This window comes from Merops nubicus, unplaced genomic scaffold (genome assembly GCF_000691845.1).
Source record: "Merops nubicus isolate BGI_N331 unplaced genomic scaffold, ASM69184v1 scaffold26756, whole genome shotgun sequence".
Lineage (NCBI taxonomy): Eukaryota > Metazoa > Chordata > Aves > Coraciiformes > Meropidae > Merops > Merops nubicus.
The window spans coordinates 54-18,795 of NW_008615994.1; the positions used below are offsets into that span (position 1 = coordinate 54).

An 18,742-nucleotide genomic window follows, 5' to 3' on the forward strand; every position below is an offset into this window, starting at 1 on the left:
GGTAAGCCCTTCAGCGTCTATATCCCAGTTAAATGCTCTTAGCACTAGGTTCTTGACTGCTCAGAGGGGAATTTTGACTTTAACAGAAGCTGGGAAGGTGGAGGCAACTTCAAACTATTCTGAACTGTCACCACTAGAATTATGGAGCACAACAGGTAGCCCACCACAACAGCCTGTGTGACAGCAGCTGCATTTACACACTGAAATGTTCAGGAGACATTCATCAAGAAATACTTTTGCTGGAAAAAGCTGTTTCACATCATGCACTAATTCATTTGCAGTAGTCATGTGAAAATACATTAAGAGAATAAAGCCTGTGCAATCTTTTGTAAAGAGCTCAGTAGTCCTCCTGGGCACTGATGAAACTTGATAACTTTTCCAGGACAAAACTTTCCAAAACTAAAAGCCTTCTGTAATGGCACAGAAAAAGTTTTTGCAGGCCTGTCCACAAACTCTGCACTTTGTGAGGAATTTTAGGCTGCTGGCATGTACTTAGAGTGGCTATTTGGCAGACAAAAAAATCTAGGATTTCCTTTCCTATCTGATTTCCCTTGTCAACGGGAAGAGAGGACAAGAATAAATTAGAATATGGGGTAAATAATACGACTTTTAGATTTCATTGAAGGTTAATATCTTATTTCCATATCTAGTTCTTTTTGCTTTAGCCCTCTGGTTTAACCAAACATGTCAGCAAAAGGAAACCTGAAGGAGTTGTGACCACAGAAGTGTGTTTTAAAAAAAAAAAAAATTAAAAAATAGAAATGGAGAAAAAAACTCATTAACATTTTAAGAGAAGCTTCTTTTTGAGAAGAGGTTCTTTTTGAATCCCAGATCTTTTTGAATCCCAGATCATCTTACTACTCGTGTATCAGTGATTGTTTTATTAGTTCTGCAGTATCAGTTGATGGGACAGAAAGGGAAGGAAGCATTTATGGGTCCTATTTCAAGTCCTGCCACCGATTTGCTTTTATGACTTTAAATTCTGTTTCTTTCTGTATCTCAAGCTTGTACAAGAAGGAGAGAAACCAGTATTGCCTACATTACAAAGACACTAGGAAAATAAATTAATTTTTAAGGTGCTCTAAGGACCCGGGAGAGAGTACTGACCTCCAGAAGGATCATTCACACTGAATGACAGTATCTCACGAATGGTAAATGATGCATTTTTGAAGCATTATGACTTTCATTAACATTTAGAACATAGCACATTGGAGAGTATTTTTTTTTTCTGGTTTGCTGGGTAAGAAGGTTCTTCACTTACACCACAACTCTTACTTGAGCAGGAAAACGGCGCTGGATCGCTACAGCCTGGAGAAGGCAGGCTTCACCCACATCCTCAACGCCGCCCACGGGCAGCGCAACGTGGACACGGGACCAGAGTATTATCACAACATGCCTGTGGAGTACCATGGAGTGGAAGCAGACGATCTCCCCACTTTCCAGCTCAGCCAGTTCTTTTACTCAGCTTCTAAATTCATTGATAACGCGCTCCAGGATGAAAGAAGTAAGGATGGTGCTGAAAAGGGTTAAAAAGTACAGTATTTACTCCACCTGATTGTAAGCGTAGTTCCACAGCATTCGACCTGGCAGGAATAAAACAAGTCTGATGCAGTGTAACAGAAAATACAGAATCAGTGGCAGGGAGCTAGTTTAAGAGAAGATAGTGATGTAGCTAGGACTTTTGTCACTGTAGAGCCTAGGACGAGCCCAAGAGCCCCTTACCAAGAACCCTGATAAATCACAGCTTGCATTAAGGTCTCCTGTTTGATAAAGAGGGTTTTTTTTTCATTGTTGCTTTAACTCCTTCATAAAGACATCAGAGGCAATCAGACATTGCACAGATTGCATAAATTAAGCTGTCTTTTCCTCAAATTAGTCCCTATTAAGAAAGTTTTAAAGAATGTTGGTTGCATAGCCGTGGGAGTGGAACACAAGTGCTCTGCAGAGATTCCAGGCTGCCACTCCACAGCTTCATGCTCTGCAGCATTAGATTCACTCAACAAATACAAAGATCACCTTCCTACCTGGCCATCAGATTACCCCCCAAGCTGTAACAGATTTATCCCTCTGCCATCTCTCAAGCAGCAGGGGACCGAAACAACTCTGACAGCAGAGATCTAGAAACATTTCATTAAAGCCTTTGTAATTTCTCAGCTCGATTACTACAATTCATTATTTGCTGACCTCCAGCAGTGTTCTATCAGAAAGCTTTACACTGATGTGAAATGGTACAGCCTAGGCTTCACACTGACTTTCAGTATTCCTCCTACTCCTTTCCCCTTCCCCCTACATGCCTTTTTTAAAAAAAAAGAAAAAAAAAAAAAAGAAAACCAAGCCAACTCTACAGGGTATTTTACCAGAAACCAGCTGAGAAACTTCCGAACAAAGACCATAATATCAGAGGGTCACATAAATTTCCAGCCTTGTGTCAGCTTCTGTTCCAGGCTGTTCAGCTCAGCTGTAGCCAGCTATTACCTGCCTTGCCCTCAGTAGCCAGCCAGGTCTTTACAATTTTACTCTTTCAGCAAATACAGTCTACAGCAAGAGTCCCTTCCCTTGTTCAGGAGAAAAGTCTTGAAGGCAGCTCAGTTTTAAAAATCAAAGTCCTAATAGCAGGAGAAACTGCTTCAGGAGCTTACTTGCTTCTGAAGAAAGGTATCCAGCATTTCAAAAAAGTATGTCAGAAGCACTGCATCTGGGAAGGAGTGGATAACTAACACACACCTGTGCCTAGTCACGGCTGGAGGCCAGAGGTCAGTATTGAAATGGAGTAGCTGAAATAAGAAATGCAGACTTCCTCACTCCCACCCTCCTCCTGTCCCTGTCAGACCTTTGCCTGCTGCACTCAGGTAAAAAAACAAGGACAAGGGAAGCAGCAAAGGCTAGGAAAAAAAAAACACCTTGCATCTCAATAAATATCTGGGCAGGGAAGGATGGGATTGGGTGGGGTGTGAGGAGCATTAACCTTTTAATTTCAAAACCACATTGAAGTCCAGGAACTCCTGAGACAGTATCAAGCACCAGTCCAGCATCGAAACACAAGATCCAATCAAAGAGTGACCGGATGAACTACAAAAAAGTCTGCAATTAAGTAGATATGACAAGCTGCAGTAATTTCTGTAGCTGTGCACTGCCTGCCACATTCACATGGTCTTTAAACAAGATAGCTATATCTTTTGAAGGAGACCAATAAAATCAAGACTTATTAGAATACTCGTGAAGAAAACAGGCAAGCTCTCAACTTTTTCATGAGGGAAAAGTACTCTAAATGCACATCTCCTATCCCAGCCCAAAACAGGCATAAAGGCATGAATACATAGCACATGAAGACATTGAGGCTGAATGTGTGACAACACCTTTCCAATATACCTTTGCAGAACAAGGGAATAACCCCAGAAGTTAGACTAAAGAGTAGACTGATGCCTCTTACAGCAGACTAGGGGCAAGTAACTAGCACTCTTCTCCAACATAAATGCATTATTGTGACTGTGCATCTAGTGCAGAAAGATGCTCTGTATTTCAAGTGACTAACAGAAGGAGGAGTATTTAAGTGCATCTTCCTGACTGTCAAAAAGCATCCAGGTTACTAAACAGGGTTTTATAGTAAGTAGCCAAGTACCTATTTTCAGTGGTAATAACACGGGACTTCAGTATATGGTGCTAAATACTTCTATCAGTAACACAATTTCATTCATTTGCTACTTTGCATTAAAATTGACTGAGTGCAAAGAGAGGGAATAGGGGAAAAAGAAAAAGAAGTTTTGACTTTTGTGACCACAACGTGTGTGTTGGTGAATTTACTTTGGCTGTATCACACTGTTTGGGTGCGGCCTTCTGTCAGCCAAGTGAGTTGAATAGATGTCTTCACACGATGCTTTTTGCTGGGCAGATGCTCAATAGTCAATGTTGTTGAAACAAACAGTCATGCAAATGAAGAAGCCACTCTTCTATCTGCAACAGGCCAGAAAGCTTGGTGATTTGGATGCTGTCAAAACACAGTGCTAATATAGTAATTCTGACTTAATGTTCAGTATCTTTGTGATGGTGAGGAAGCTCCCTGATCAGAGCAGTTTTTGCAGAGTTTAAGCATGCACAGATGGACTTAAGAACAGTGAAAGTAGCTCAGTTATAAGGGTAGGCTTTAGAGGCAAACTCAAAATCATTCACAGTTACGTACACTATCGTTTAACTGTGCATAAAGATTTCCCAAAACGTACAATTCAGGCCATAGGACAGCTTAGAACTTATATCAGCAAGGCCTGATTAACCTGAAAAGAAGACACTATTTAAAAAGCTTATTAACTTCCCTTCTATGCCACAGGTTTAGTACTCATTCCCTTGGTGATTTAGTTCCTCAGAATGTAAAGTAGAGGAAAATAGCATTTTCTTTTCTTGTGAAGATGTCATGGGAAAAAATACACTAAAGACAGAAATAAAAAAAGCAATGTGAGAAGAAACATACATGACACATACAAAGACCAAAGGCATCTGACCAAATACACCTTCACATTCATCACTCCATCTGACTCTGGAAAGAGGGTGCTGCATCTAAACAGATTTTCAAGAAACACAAGCCCAAACCAAGTGACCAAAATAGTTCACCAAAATAGTCACCCCTCAGCAGACCCCTGGCTCTGTGCACCTACACTTGATATTCAACCACACATTAAAGGATAGAAGTGGTCAGAATCAAAGACTGCAAGAGTGGACTCCCTCTTGGGAAGAGATGGTTCAGATTGGTGCTTACATGAGAAATGAAGAGACTACAAAATAGTACAGAAGGGACATGGCTCTGCAGGATAGTACCAGTCAGATCTTGAATATTCATACACAGAGAAGAATAGACTTTGTTTTCCTACAACCAGGAGGCATTTCAGATAATTGTGTTAACAAAGGCAAAAAATAGTTGTACAATATAAAACTGTACATTTTCTCCTACATTCTCTGCATTTGCCACCCACACAAAACAAAGCCTCCTTTGTCCTATCATGTATTTTATCACTTCAACAGCAACCCATTTACAAGGTGGGAAGCTCTAAAGAGAACCATGAACGGCTGAACAAATGAGAGTTTTGACCCATTTCAAATATTTGCAGTAATAATAGAAGGGATTAGAATTTTCCAGGAGAGGAAGAGGCACTTTTAGTTATCAGAGAGACTGGAATTTTGCCAAGATGCCTCTAACACTATCTGCTGGGATTAGGATGCAGACTGTAACCATTAATCCTCTAGTGCTGGCAGTTGTCAATGCAGCCATTTCATAGCAACGTTACTTGTGCCAAGACATCCTCTTATGCCTGGAAGCAAAGGAGTTAATCGACAGGAGTCATGGCTTTGCACCCAACACTTCTCACCAGGCATAGCTGACAGAGATAAACTATTATTGGCCCTGATAGGGATTTTTTTTTTCCTGTGGCAATTCAGCTTAGCAGGGTGTTAGAGAGAGTGCTTCAAATCTACTTCCTTCAGCAGTTTAACCCTTTGTGAGATCCCCTCAAGGGCTTTGAATCATTTTTTGAAATCTTTTGAAGTGTTTCAAAACCTGTCAGTTAGGCCTGAACCCTCTTAGTGTTCTCTCCTTCCACCTCTCCCAGATACAGCAAATGGCGAAGGCTCCTCTTTGGCTTACATCCTTGCTAGAACCTGAAGCCACAGACTTTTCTGCCTCTGGAAGTCAAAAGTTCAACAAGCAAAGCCACAAAGCTAAATCTTTAGGCACATTTATTCAGAGATGAAAACTATTAGCAGAGACTTGGCTCTCACAGGACATGAGACAGGCTACTACTGCAAGACAATCATATAAAACACTCAGATGTGCTGGTGCTGAAATGCTACTTTCATTCAACACGACAGGGTAAGGGTGACTAGCCAGAGATTTCTAAAGAAGCTTTTCTACAGTTAAGAGACAGTTTCTTGCTATCCCCCTGGTTATAAGCCTATTAACTTCTATGGCCCTTTTTATTTTCTGCCCTCAGAAATATCACTGAGTCTTAAAAAAGCCTTGTTAGCTGTATTTTACAAATGAAGCATTTGGGCATGAAGTGATGTAATGTAGATCCTGAAGGACGTTATTGTCAGAACAGCAACAAAAAAACCCAATCAAATTCAGTTAGCTTTTTTTTGTCTAGCCTGTAGAACTGAGAAAGGCACCTCCAAGCATCTCATTTGGCCTCATGGAAGGATAGTTCGGTAGCATACCAAACCCTGCCATACCTTTGTGCTTTGGTCATTATGCCAAACAGAGAATTACATCTGTGCTGCTTTTGAGCCATGAAAGATTAAGCTGCAGCAGGGCTCGCTATGTTACTTAATGCAAGGCTGCTGCCTACAGGCCTTCTCTGCAACCCTTGTTCATAAATAAATTCAAAGATACTTGGTTTAGGATTAAAAGGGCGATCTCAAATGTAGATGATGTTTAGTTACTACAGTAAGACTAACAGCCTCATTTTCCCTACCTGTAAAAAGTTGTGCCTTACAAAAACGTTGGCAAGGGTAGTCGGAGCACCAAACAGAGCAGGGGCACTACAGAAACCTTCACTGTCGAGAGAAGAAATTACCTGGTGACACCTTTGCTTCATTTCTCTTTGTTTCCACAGACAAGGTTCTGGTTCACTGTGCTATGGGTCGCAGCCGGTCAGCCACATTAGTCTTGGCTTACCTGATGATTTATAAGAACATGACAGTGGTGGATGCCATTCAGCAAGTATCAAGACATCGATGCATTCTGCCAAACCGGGGCTTCCTGAAGCAGCTGAGAGAACTGGACATAGCACTGGCACTGCAGAGGAGGAACGCCAAAACCAGCCTACCATCTGATGATGATGAGAAAAGCACCACGACCTAATATCACTCCTGGCAGTGTTGTGCCACTGGAAAAGAAACTCCGTAAGAGGAGGGGAGGTGAAGGTGTATGTAATTACACTGTCACAAGGATCACTTGTTACTTGGAAGGAAAAACAAAGTCATTTCACATGCTGTCAGAATGAGAAAGAACAGAAGCCAAATTTAAAACATGTCTTGTTAGAATCTTCCAGCCTTAGTAGAATTTTTCTTACTTCAACAGACAAATTCTACCCTCTGTAAAAAAAAAAAAACAAAACAAAACCTTTGACAGCACAAAAGCAGGCACAACTTTAAAAAATCCCTCTTCTAGGCAAGTACCCCCCAGATTCTGATCGTAACCCAAGCACATGGCCTTTAAAAGAGTGAAGCTAGGCATTTCTGAAGAAATTTTGCAAGAACACCACCAAGGTGGCAGCGGCACAGATAAGCTGTTAAGTTTAGTCTCAGAGTCCTGAAGCATTTTCCAGAAGTTTGCCTTTTTGTCCAGTTCCCTGTGGTCTCCATTTCTTCTTTCACAGTAGTAAACTAGGGCAGCACAGCATTTAGAGAGCCTTCAGATAAGGATCAATTACACACTCTTCACCATGGACTCTACAGCAGACCAAACCAGAAACAAGGCAAGGTCCTTGAGAAGGTTAGATGCACACGCAGCTATAACAGACAACAATTCAAAGAGATACCTACATGGCGTTCTAGCAGTTTAACTTTTTCCTAAATGCTTCAACTGCTTTTAAAAGGTCCTATACATAGAGTGTGCAAGTCAACTTGTACACACACACACACAAAGACTGAGAAAATTGTGTTGTGACCTGTTTTTCCTGTGCTTGGAAAAAGTAAATGCTAGAAAAATAAACAAGAAAAATAGGATGTCCTCTACATTGCTAAGAGGAAGTTCAACACTGAACTTGTGCAGCCCTGATAACCTCCTAAATAATAATGGATTAAAATAAGTTCTAATGAGATTTTAGTCTTGATTAAAAGAGCAGGAGACACAGGTGAAGCCTTTAAAAAATATCTCACAGTGACCTGACTAACCAGGAGAAAGTTGCTGCTGTGTTTCCAGACACCACTATTTATACTTAAGTCCAAATGTTTCCTCCTATCTCAGCTTTAGCTACTTTAGTACGTTATTGTGCTTTAATACAGTCACTAATAATTGTATTTGTTGACAGAAGTAGTCAAAATACACAAATAGGGACACTGGATCTACTTTTCTGCCTAAACTTGTTCAATTTACTATATTTGATACAAATTATCAGTACTGCGTTTTGATATGAAAATTTTGCCACCTCAGCAATACTTGGTATTCTTAAAAATATACTGTAGAGGAGGTTCAGAATTAACCCGTGTTTAGACTTCTTTGCAGATGTAAAAAGCAAGTCATCACCTTCCCCACTGGAATTTTGTCTAATTCAATCTGTCATGTAACAGCAATTTATTGCCTCAGTGCCTGAGAAGAATGACCTAGGCACCAAGAGCACAGGAGAGTTTCTGTTGATCCTTACCAGCTGACTACGACTTAGTAACTTTGGTGCAGTACAGACTTTAGAAGTCTGGTTATCTTTTTTTTTTTGTTAAAAAAAAAAGGAACACGGGGCAGAAACATGTCACTGAGAATGTGAGTATATGCTACAAACCAAATACAGTTGAGCAGAAATTAAAACCATTTTTTGTAGACGTTAACTCTTTACAGGCTTAGCATCTCAAGTATGAAAGCTTTCCTATTCATTCATTTCTTTTGGGGGCCTAAGTCCCAACACATCATCCATGACCAAACAGTAACTGCAGCCATGGCTGCAGGCACACATTATACACTGCTCTGACTTACCATTTGTACTTATCTTTATAATAAACACCTTACCTTCAAATTCCAAATTCTCAGACACAGCAGAACACAAGCACAACTAGGGGACTTTTAAAAAAAAAAAAAATTAGACATCACAACGTGGACAATATTCATGGAGAGAGATACACAAACTCTGAGACTTACAGCAAATTAAGTATCCCACCACCTGGATAGGGGAAAAAAAAGCAAGCAAAATAAAAACAGACCTAAAAGGAAGCTCAAAGCAAGTTGTGTGACTTTGGTTTAAGGAGTCAAAAAATTCTGGGTCTGGGTCCCTCAACTCTTTCCATCCACTGCCACAGACCTTCAATCACACCTTTTCAGAGCACCTGACTGTCTACTGCAATCTAATTCAGAAGCCATACGTGGCAGACCTCTCCCAGGCTGGACAAACCTGCCTGTCAGACACGTGGCCCTGCTCTGCTCTCCACCTGGATGGGGAAAGCCGAACTCCCTCACCCGCAGGGCAGCAGGGTGTCTCTCAGCATCAGCCTCACTGACAGGATTCCATACCAAGTGATAGACTAAAACCCAACAATGACCTAACCACATTTCCCTCAGTCATGGTAGAGGTCGTTTTTTCCTGTATCCTGCATAGTAGCTTGAGGAATGCTGTAACTGGAAGAGGTTTGTAGCCCATTTATATTTACCTGCAGAACTGTATTAAAACAAGAGGGTTTTTTTGGGCCTGAGATGGGTTTTTCTTTTGCATTCTGAGCCTTGTGAAAATGCACAGGAAAAATTCAAATTTCCTGAGGCCCAGCTTCTTTTGGTGGAGACTGACAAGAGCCTCCCAACTACTGACAGAAAGCAAAATACTAGAATTCTTCAGTAGTTCCCACTTATTGTGTCCTGCACAGATTAGGGAACTGGCACATGGTAATACTGATGGAGTGACAGGAGAATGTACAGACAATTTCCAAAGGACAGGATTCCAAGCTACTCAGAAACTAGGAGCTGCTATTCTTGCATGGAGATGAAAAATAGCCCCGAATTTCTATCTCTAGAAGTAAATCAATAGAACCCCATATTCCAGTGTTTCTACACACACTACCTGAAGGCCTTAAACATGGCATGATTAAGTGTATTTATTCTTATTTAGTAGATGGGGAAAAAACTGTCACAAATTCAAATTACTCAAGTTAAATTATGATAAATTGAAAACTGTAATCCTACCTTCTATCTTAATACAAACTCTGTCCCTACTCCACAAAGCTTAAAACAACTTTCGATCAATGTATGCTCCACTATGGGAGAGCTCACTTGCAGAGCTTCACTATGGAAGAGTTGACCTATACGAGGCTGTCTATTATAGGTCATAAAAAAGGATGGAAATACATAGTTGTAATGCAGAGAAGTATTAAAAGTAAAGGGAAGAGGAGGAAAACCAGAGTCACAGGTCTTCACTACATTAGTGAGTTTGCTTGCTGCTAAAGGTGTCAGGTCTCTACAGAACAGGCTGGATTAGCATCACCCTCAGTGCTACAGATCGTGCCAGGCACATTCTGTCTATTTACCACACGGTATATAAATGGAACTTGTTTCCATCAGCCAGCCTACTTGATGGACAAACTAAACAGCTTATGAAGCTAAAAGACATAGATAGTGATCTAACATGAAAGTTTTGTACCTTTAGAAAACCTATTTCCGCTTATCTCACAGAGCTTCTTACAAGGTTAGTAAAAAATCAGTTTTATTTTGTCCACTGCTAGAAGATAAGGTAGGCAGAGTGCAACAACACTTGCCATTCTTGTCTTTGCTAAAGGGCTACAGTTCAGCTTTTTACAGAAAATGACAGGAGTACTGTCATCCAGCAGCTCCTAAATCAACTAGGTTCTGCTCCAAAGACGAGTATCTTCCCTTGAACCAGGTCTTGCCTGAACCACTCTGCTTGTACAGCTATGCCAATTAAGCAGTTCTGAAGTAAACATACCTCTTATTTACTTCCCAGCTTTCTTCCCTACCATTCTCTCAGAATCAGTTAGACTACATCAGAAAAAAAGCTAAAATTCTGTAACGTGTAGCTTCCAGGCAACTGCTCTAAGTTGCTATCTCAGCCAAGCAGCATGAACTTCAGTAGCATCACCAGCTTCACCTACAGGCCAGGTCTGCAATCAATGCAGATGCAGAGTGAGGCAAGTTTATTTCCTTCTTACCTGTCTCTAGTGGTATGGAGTATTTTGTCACATCAAAGACTGAGACTGCAGGGGCAGGGAAAGCCCCTGTATTCACAGGGATCACTTCCTGCCACCCCGGGGAGAACTCTTTCTGAGGCACTGACAGCTAACTCCCAGCAGGGAGGGTGCTATGGCACACAGTCAAAACTGACACTGCAACGGGCACACAATACATAGAACATGTAGATCTGTGAAGGAAAAGACAGCCTTCTCATAAAACAGAAGTTTTAGTGCAGTACTGCAATTCACAGCTAAATAGTCACCATGGGAAAATACGTATGAGAGCCATTTGTACTCCTGAAAGAAATTCAGTTCTAAAATAAAATTAAAAAATAAACAAAAAATATTTGGAAACTTGCCTGTTGTGCACACACAGTACATCATTTTCCACCCAACTTTTAATCCATATATTGCAAGTACATAATTTTAGCAATATGCTGGAGCCAGGATGCTCTGTTTCAGGTCAGCACATACTTAAATGGAAGAAGGTCAGGTTTGCTTGTATGTTACTGGCTTCAAAAGCTGAAAATAAACAGCAGTAGATAAAGACCCAGGTGCCTTTTTCAGTCACCGTAAAAACACACAAATGAAGAATTACAAAATATAGTGCCATTTTGAGATCCAATTATTCAGCAAAGATAGAAGATCCTAATTGCACATACTCAAAGGTTGCATGTTAACTGTGTTGAGTTCAACTTCCTTTTTCCCCAAGCAAAAAAAAAAAAAGCTGGCAGCGACCTTGTGAAGATGAACACACATATAGTTTAGGTACTGTGAATACACCCTGCCTTCAAAAAAGCAAATCTGACAGTAAATGCATGAACAAAGATCTTTGTTGTATTATGCTCTCCTTATTAGGCATTCTGAACTCCTAAAACACACGTTACTCCAAATTACTATTTGACCAAGCATTTTAGCTCCCATTCAGATCCACTATTTTAGACTGCAGTCCCACCATATCAAACTGAACAGGTTATGTGCATAAATCTGTAATACTGATTTCTTGATTTGGCAACACCACACACTTTAAGGGTTTTATTTAAAGAATTATACATTTGTCTGACTGTTGTGCATGTAAAGACATCACCTATAAAGCTGCTTTATATACCAAATGGGGACACAAATTCCAGTCAAGGCAAACAACTCCCTCACCATACCTAGAAACCTTACTGCAGCATCAGTGGGCTAGAGGAGCGATTCAGTGGCAACACCCACATTTTAAGCATTTTGAAAAATTCTTACATGGATTCTTTCTGGTGCAGGTACACATGCACCCAATTTTTTGGTCCACTCATGAGCTCCATGTATAGACATCCTTCTTGATTTTTTACACATCTACTGCTAGATTACGAGTGTTCATCTATGTGTGTGCGTGTTTGTGTGTGCACATACACATGGATATACACAGAACTCAGAGGTTCAACACGAGATGTGCATTATCTTTAACCCAGCAACAATAACAAAGGAAGATATTACAATTCTGTCATTAACATACAGTTCAAACACCATGTCTCTTACTATTATATACCCTTTAACATATATATATTAATGCTTTCTATAGGAAAGGTTTAATACATTAAATATTGGCAACCTTGTAAAGTATTAAATACATATATTCAATATTTTATTAAGACTATTAAAAAAAATAATCTTAGATGCTCTTTATTTTCACAAGGTGTATGCAGTTATGATGAGTAACCTACACTTGGGCTCTAACAGCTGAATCCAAACCCCATCAGTGTCAGTGGGCTTTCGATGAAGCATGTGAGAGCACTGTAACAAACACTATTTCTGGAGGTAATTCCCATGCAACATCAAACTATGACAAGACACAAGAGGCTAAAAATGGCTCATCATAATTTATTTTATGTTAAAATGTACAGCTTGGGGGTGGGGTGTTGTTGTTTTTTGCAGTTTTTATTTTTGTTTCTTGTGTGGTTTTTTTGTGTATTTTTTTTTTTAAGTGACTGACTAAAAAGATAACAGATAAATACAAGAGTGTCACTGGGTCCTATTTTTACATGTATCAAGCCTCTTCTGTTCGGCCCTTACAGTCACTCTGTACAGGTACAAAGGCTACAAAAAAAGGAAGCAATATAAACAGACACAAATAACTTTTGCCTTTTTACATGCGATCTGTAAGCTTAGTTTGAGCTATTCACACGCTACTGCTCTATTTTTTTCCCTTAAAAAATAACTCCAATATTTTATAAAGATAGAAAAATCTACAGATGGAATGAAAATGTAAAGTTAGAGGCATTTCCATAAAATAGCAACTTTACACCAAATTCACTATTTTTTCTTAAATCCTGCCAAGTATTTGGACATATATGAAAATGTTTCAAAACTTGACAAATAAACACTGAGATGTTTCAATCAACAAAAAACATAACAGTATTTATAAAACAGAAAGCTGCCTTTTTCCTATCCCAGCCCCAAAGAAACTGGTCACAAAAATGGAAAATAGTCTCAACTTTACACTAAACATACAACAATAAAACCCTTTGAACTAACCAAGATGTGAATAGCTTTTGCAGCCTTTATTATTTTTTACAAGTTTTATAATTAACAAAAATATAGTTCTGTTTTTTTACCCCTCAAACTAGGGTAACCTAATCAAGGCAAAAAAATTAAGAAATGGCTTACTGTTAAGCACAACACTTGTACAGTACTACAAAATGCACTGTCACTAACAAAGACATTAGCGGCATGCAGAAGTGTCACCTTCAGAAACAAAAGAATACAATAAAAGAACTGCTAAAAGGCATTTACATGTGGGGAAAGGAGAGAGAAAAAAAGCTCACGATCCAGTACTGTCTGATAGTTTTGGAGTCTATTTATCCACATTTTTAATGGGAGCAGGCACATAAAATGGCTCTGAACCATCAGCTGCTGTGTAGTTGCAGTTCATAGAAAGAGTTCTTCCTTTCCAGAGAACTTCAAGCTCAATGAAATCAACCAAAAAAATGGAAAACCACCTAATTCCCCCCAAAGAAAAAGAGTTAAAACCCACAAAAATGAAAAAGAAATCCACAACATCAAAATGAAACAAACGAAAAAAAAAACCAAACAAGAAATAAAGAAAAAAAAAGAAAAACTTGTATAAGGCTTTCTGCTGCATACAGCTTTAAAATGGTGCCAACAAAAGTTTTTGCATTCACACCAATTGCTGGTTTTGAAATCGTACTCTCCAAAAGATATTTGTGCAGATCAATCCAATAGGCCAGCTTGGTAGTCCGGCTCTCCAAAGGGCCTACCTTCTCATGTAGGAGCCATTAAGAGACTGCTTAGACATGCCTGTATTCATGTAGCCATGATGCCCTGGAGGCGTGTACATCATGTTACTGTGGGGTGCTGTCTGCATTGGCTGCTGTGCATATGGCTGAGTTCCCATCATCCCCATCTGCATCTGCATAGGGTACTGGGGCGTTTGATTCATATACCCATGATTACTGTGATATCCACTATTCATCATTGGCTGGGACATACTATAACCATTCATAGCATTAAGGGTATTCATGTTCATGTTCACCGAATTGACATTATAAGCTGGGGCTGGCATCAAATTGACACTCATGTTCATACCACGCTGCATCGTTAAGGTCCGTGCGGGTCCTTGCATGGCCACGGTCTGTGAAGCACGCCCGTAAATCTGCGGCTGATGGGCTGCAGCAGCAGGGGGCAGAGGGGTGGATTTGGTTCTTACAGAAACGTGGCCTTTGCTGGCCATCTGAGTCTGCAGTCTTTGGGTGTGGGATATTCCGATATTCGAAGAAGTCATATTACGCTGCAAAAGGGGAGGTGGCAGATTCATGGGAGGAGGAGTAAGGTTGGGGGGAGGGGTCATGGTAGCCTGTGCTTGGGGTCCTCCAGGAACAGCATGTGGAGACTGAGAAAGCTGAACGAGCCCTGTATTACTTAAGGGGGTGGACAAAGAGGCACTGTTTGCATAGGAAGTTACAGCAGCTGAGTGGCTGTAAGGCAAAGAATGATCCATAAGTGTGTTAGTTAACTGTTGCAGTTTGGCAAGGCTGAAGGTGGCAGATGGCTGTGAGTAATGCCCTGCTCCAAACTCACTCTGCCCCATTCTTTCATATAACCCAATGTTGGCATTGCCAGTCTCGGGGATCTCCGTTAACTGCATAGGTGGTGTAAAATTAGCGGCCATGCTGCACTGGGATAACTGTTGGTTGCTGCTTGGAGGCCTTTCAACAACACAGCCTTGGGGAGATTTCACATTACAAGTGGAAGGAGAATTGATGTTTGTTTGTTGCATCATACTGCAGCTTCCATTCATGTTAGACATCTGCTGTGTCACTGCACAGCTACTCTGTGTTAGGTTACTAGACGTAAGGCTACTGTATGAGCAACTGTTTTGAGAAGAGTTGTTTCCACAGATACTACTACCCATTGTAGAATCGTAACTGCTTGGGTTTTCATAGTTTTCTGTTGTGCTCTCAATGCTCCCCAAGTCACTAAACCCACTATCCACAACTTGCTGCGAATGATCGGAAACGGAGGGAACGTCCATCATGGGGCTGGTCTCCATGTTCTGTAGAGATGGCACAGAAATGGCACTTTGATCTGGGCTGATCTGAGCATAGCTGTTCTCTAGAGGAGCAACATTTGGACTACTAACAGAACGAACTGACTGGCTGGGATGAGAATGCACAGATGAAACTGGGCTACTGTGGTCAGACTGCTGACAATCATCCAGTGTGGTCATCTGGGGACTTTGGTCATTATGGGCATAGTTTTGCAAACTTCTACAGGCCTCTTGAGTCTCTGCACAGTCCTGAAACGTATCTTCATGTTCACTTGCTTCTTGGGTTAGAGACTGTACTGCTTGAACTGTCTCTGAATCGATCTCCATGGTCTCTGTACTCTCTCCCTTGAAATTGCAATGTAATTCTTCACCAGCTTTTTGGTCCTGGTTGCTATCTGTACGATCATCATCAGATTCAGGCACTGGGTCTGAATCTGCAGCAAGTTCTTTCTGGTCATTTTCACACTCATCAGCTGCAAGGTCAACACCACAATCCATTAAGTCCTCCTGATTTGCATTACCAGTTTGAACATTTACGTCTAAAAAAGACTGCTGCGTTTCCAGCATTTCTTTGAAAGCTTCACCAGGCAATTCCTCTTTCTCCACCTCTGTTGAATCCATGTGGCTATCATCTTCATCATCTGCATCATGATCCTCATTGTGGGAAGGTTCCTCCTCCTCCTCCTCCTCCTCCTCCTGATCGTCCAAATGCACGGACTCCTCTTTTTGCAGAAACACGTCTTCTGATTTGTCTTTTTCTTGATCTTTTGAACTGATTCCACCTTCTTCTACATTCTTTTCTTCTTCCCCAGCTTTCATCACATCATTTTCTTGTTTTTCAAAGGGTTCACTGGGTGGACGCAGAGGTTCAGGTTCTACCTCTTTTACCTCATCATCTGGTGGTGGTAATACTTCAACAGGCTCTTTAATCGCTTCCTCTGTAACAGCAGGAACTGAGCAGGGCTTGTCTTCCACTACTTCCTTCTGTTCCTCCACCAGCACCTGATAGTCAGGCTCCATAGGAGTCTCAGGTGGAGTGTATAAATTAAGCTTAAAGCCAGGTTTTCTTTCTTTGCTTTGTCTCCATTTAGATGGACCACGCTTAACTCCTTTGGGCCAACCCTGCTTACTCTTTAAAGGTTCAAGATTGTCTTTAGTGCTTTCTTCCAACACAGCTACATCCTCTGTATTATCTTTGGGAGGCAATAAAAAAGAGAAAAAAGAAAAGTCTTAGCTTACACAGGCAAATCAATATCTTCAAACATAAACCCAAAAATAAAACCAAAATGAATTAAGAAACTCTGGATCAAGAGTTATAAACAGATCTCAAACCACAAGAGAATGACATAATATCTACAGCTCAAACACACTTACACAGGTATGTAATATTCTTCTTGTTTGGTGGCCTTTTAGCTGTTACCATCAGAACCACCATTTATACACTAGAAGAATAGTAGATATTTAAATCACAAGACATCTAAACTAAAGCAAAAATATTGTCCAAGTATTTGATTATCAAGCTTTGATTTTAGAATAGAGGTATGCCAGCGCTTTTATAAAGACATCGATCTACGGCATATTTATCTTTTTGGAGAGTAATAACATAAGAGTCTGGAGTTTCCTCTTTGACCATTCTGGGGGACAATAATAAGCACATAACCATGCCTTAGTACCAACACTGAAAAAAAAAAAAGGTTCATTCTAATGTCTTCTCCTGGGCATCATGAGACAGCTTGCAATAAATGGCAAAAGGCAAAAGATAATTGAAATTAAACACAGAGCACATCAGAACACTAAATTAATCCACTAACTATAAAAACCTATGTAAACACACTCACTCCTCTCCTCTTTTCTCTCCCCAGATACCACTTACATATACACCAGAAAAAGAGAGAATTCTCAGGATGTAACATGCTGCACTTGGGAGTGTAATGTCTTCAGTGATACTCCTTTGCCAAGTTCTGCTTTTCACTGTACTGTTGTAACACTCCTAACAGTCAATTAGTGTGATGACATGGCCCATGGACAAATACAAAATATCAGTTTAGTTAATGCAGTGCAAACTTGACCACTGGGACATGGCTGAAACACTGAATTTGCTACTGTTAGCTTAATTAATTTCTGTTGAGAAGCAGGAAAGAGAGGTTAATATTCTAATGTACCTCCGCACTGGTTTGTAACATCAGCAACATTTACAGGCAGGGCTGCTCTAGTCACACAGCTATTTAAAACAGAAATCAGTTCATGATCCCTGAACTGAGGATTGCAAAGACTGAACTTCCCATGCAATTGTGAAAAAACTAAAATAGTACCCACCGGCTTCTTAGAGAAAATAAGGCATGAGACAATACAGACATGAGAATCCAGTCATTCATTCTGGAATTAAAACTTTCAAACATAATTAGAGTGCCAGGAGGTCAAGGGATGAGTAGATGTTCAGAACACCTCATTAGTAGTTTCATTATCCATCCATTAGCTTCTCTGCCAGGAAATATTCTTGAAATTTAACTAGGTAAGCAGTTTTGAAAGAACAAGGTGGAAACCATCTTCCTCTTTTAGGGGGGAGAAAAACAGGCACCTTAATGCTGAAGACATATTGTGCCCCAGAAACAAACATTTAATTTAATTACCAGCAGTGCTGAATAGGAAGACATTTGTGTAAATGAAATGTTACGTTTTGCCTGTATCCTTTACCAAGCATACAAAAACAGTTTTAGACAATATTCCAGTGATACCCCTGCTCTGCTGAGCATGAAATGCTCTGTTGAAGGGACATAAAAGTTGGTTTTGGCAACACGACATGGACTGCAATGCTTAAGAGTGGAAAACATTAGTTTTCTGAATACAAAAACCAGATTATAATATTAATGAGTCAGGAAAAACAAAAGAAGTAAACACAATAGAAACAAACCAAAAAAATCTGACTCCACTACTGATTTCTAATAAATTACATGTGATGAATGGCTCCAGTAGCACCTCTAATCAGAAAGCAGTATTAAGACCTTAATATTTTAAGACCAAAAAATGTCTAAATACATCCCATTAAAATTGTCCAGATTTATGACAAAGACATAGCCTTCCTTTGAATGACACCTGACAAATTAATTTTGTGAACATACAAGAACATTTTCAGCTTACTTGCACAATTGTCATCACTTCTGTAACAATGAATATCTTTATCCTCTTTGTTGTGCTCCTCTTCTTCCTCCTCCTCCTTCTCCTGTTTCTGCTGCCCAGGTTGGTACTCAAAAGCTTTTCTAATCACAGGCTTCAAGTCATCATCTTCCCCATCCATCTCACAGGTAGGTTCCAGCTGTGGCATGGGACGCT

The 18,742-nt window shown here is 40.2% G+C and overlaps 2 protein-coding genes across 2 annotated transcripts in view; one reads left to right on the forward strand and one right to left on the reverse strand.

Annotated features, from left to right (window-relative positions):
- Positions 1 to 1,283: 1,283 nt before the first annotated feature.
- On the forward strand, positions 1,284 to 6,894 carry DUPD1 (dual specificity phosphatase and pro isomerase domain containing 1; the record flags this gene model as incomplete). Its single annotated transcript, XM_008942717.1, has 2 exons — positions 1,284 to 1,504; positions 6,597 to 6,894. Coding segments are annotated over 2 exons (469 nt in total), but the record flags the coding sequence as incomplete, so codon positions are not given.
- A 5,818-nt stretch (positions 6,895 to 12,712) lies between these two features.
- Positions 12,713 to 18,742, reverse strand: part of KAT6B (K(lysine) acetyltransferase 6B) — a gene marked incomplete at its 5' end in the record, with an annotated part of 8,484 nt that continues 2,454 nt past the window's right edge. The window contains 2 exons of the mRNA XM_008942718.1: positions 12,713 to 16,605; positions 18,551 to 18,740. Coding sequence (XP_008940966.1) covers positions 14,120 to 16,605; positions 18,551 to 18,740 — 2,676 coding nt within the window. The remainder of the gene's footprint in view (positions 16,606 to 18,550; positions 18,741 to 18,742) is intronic.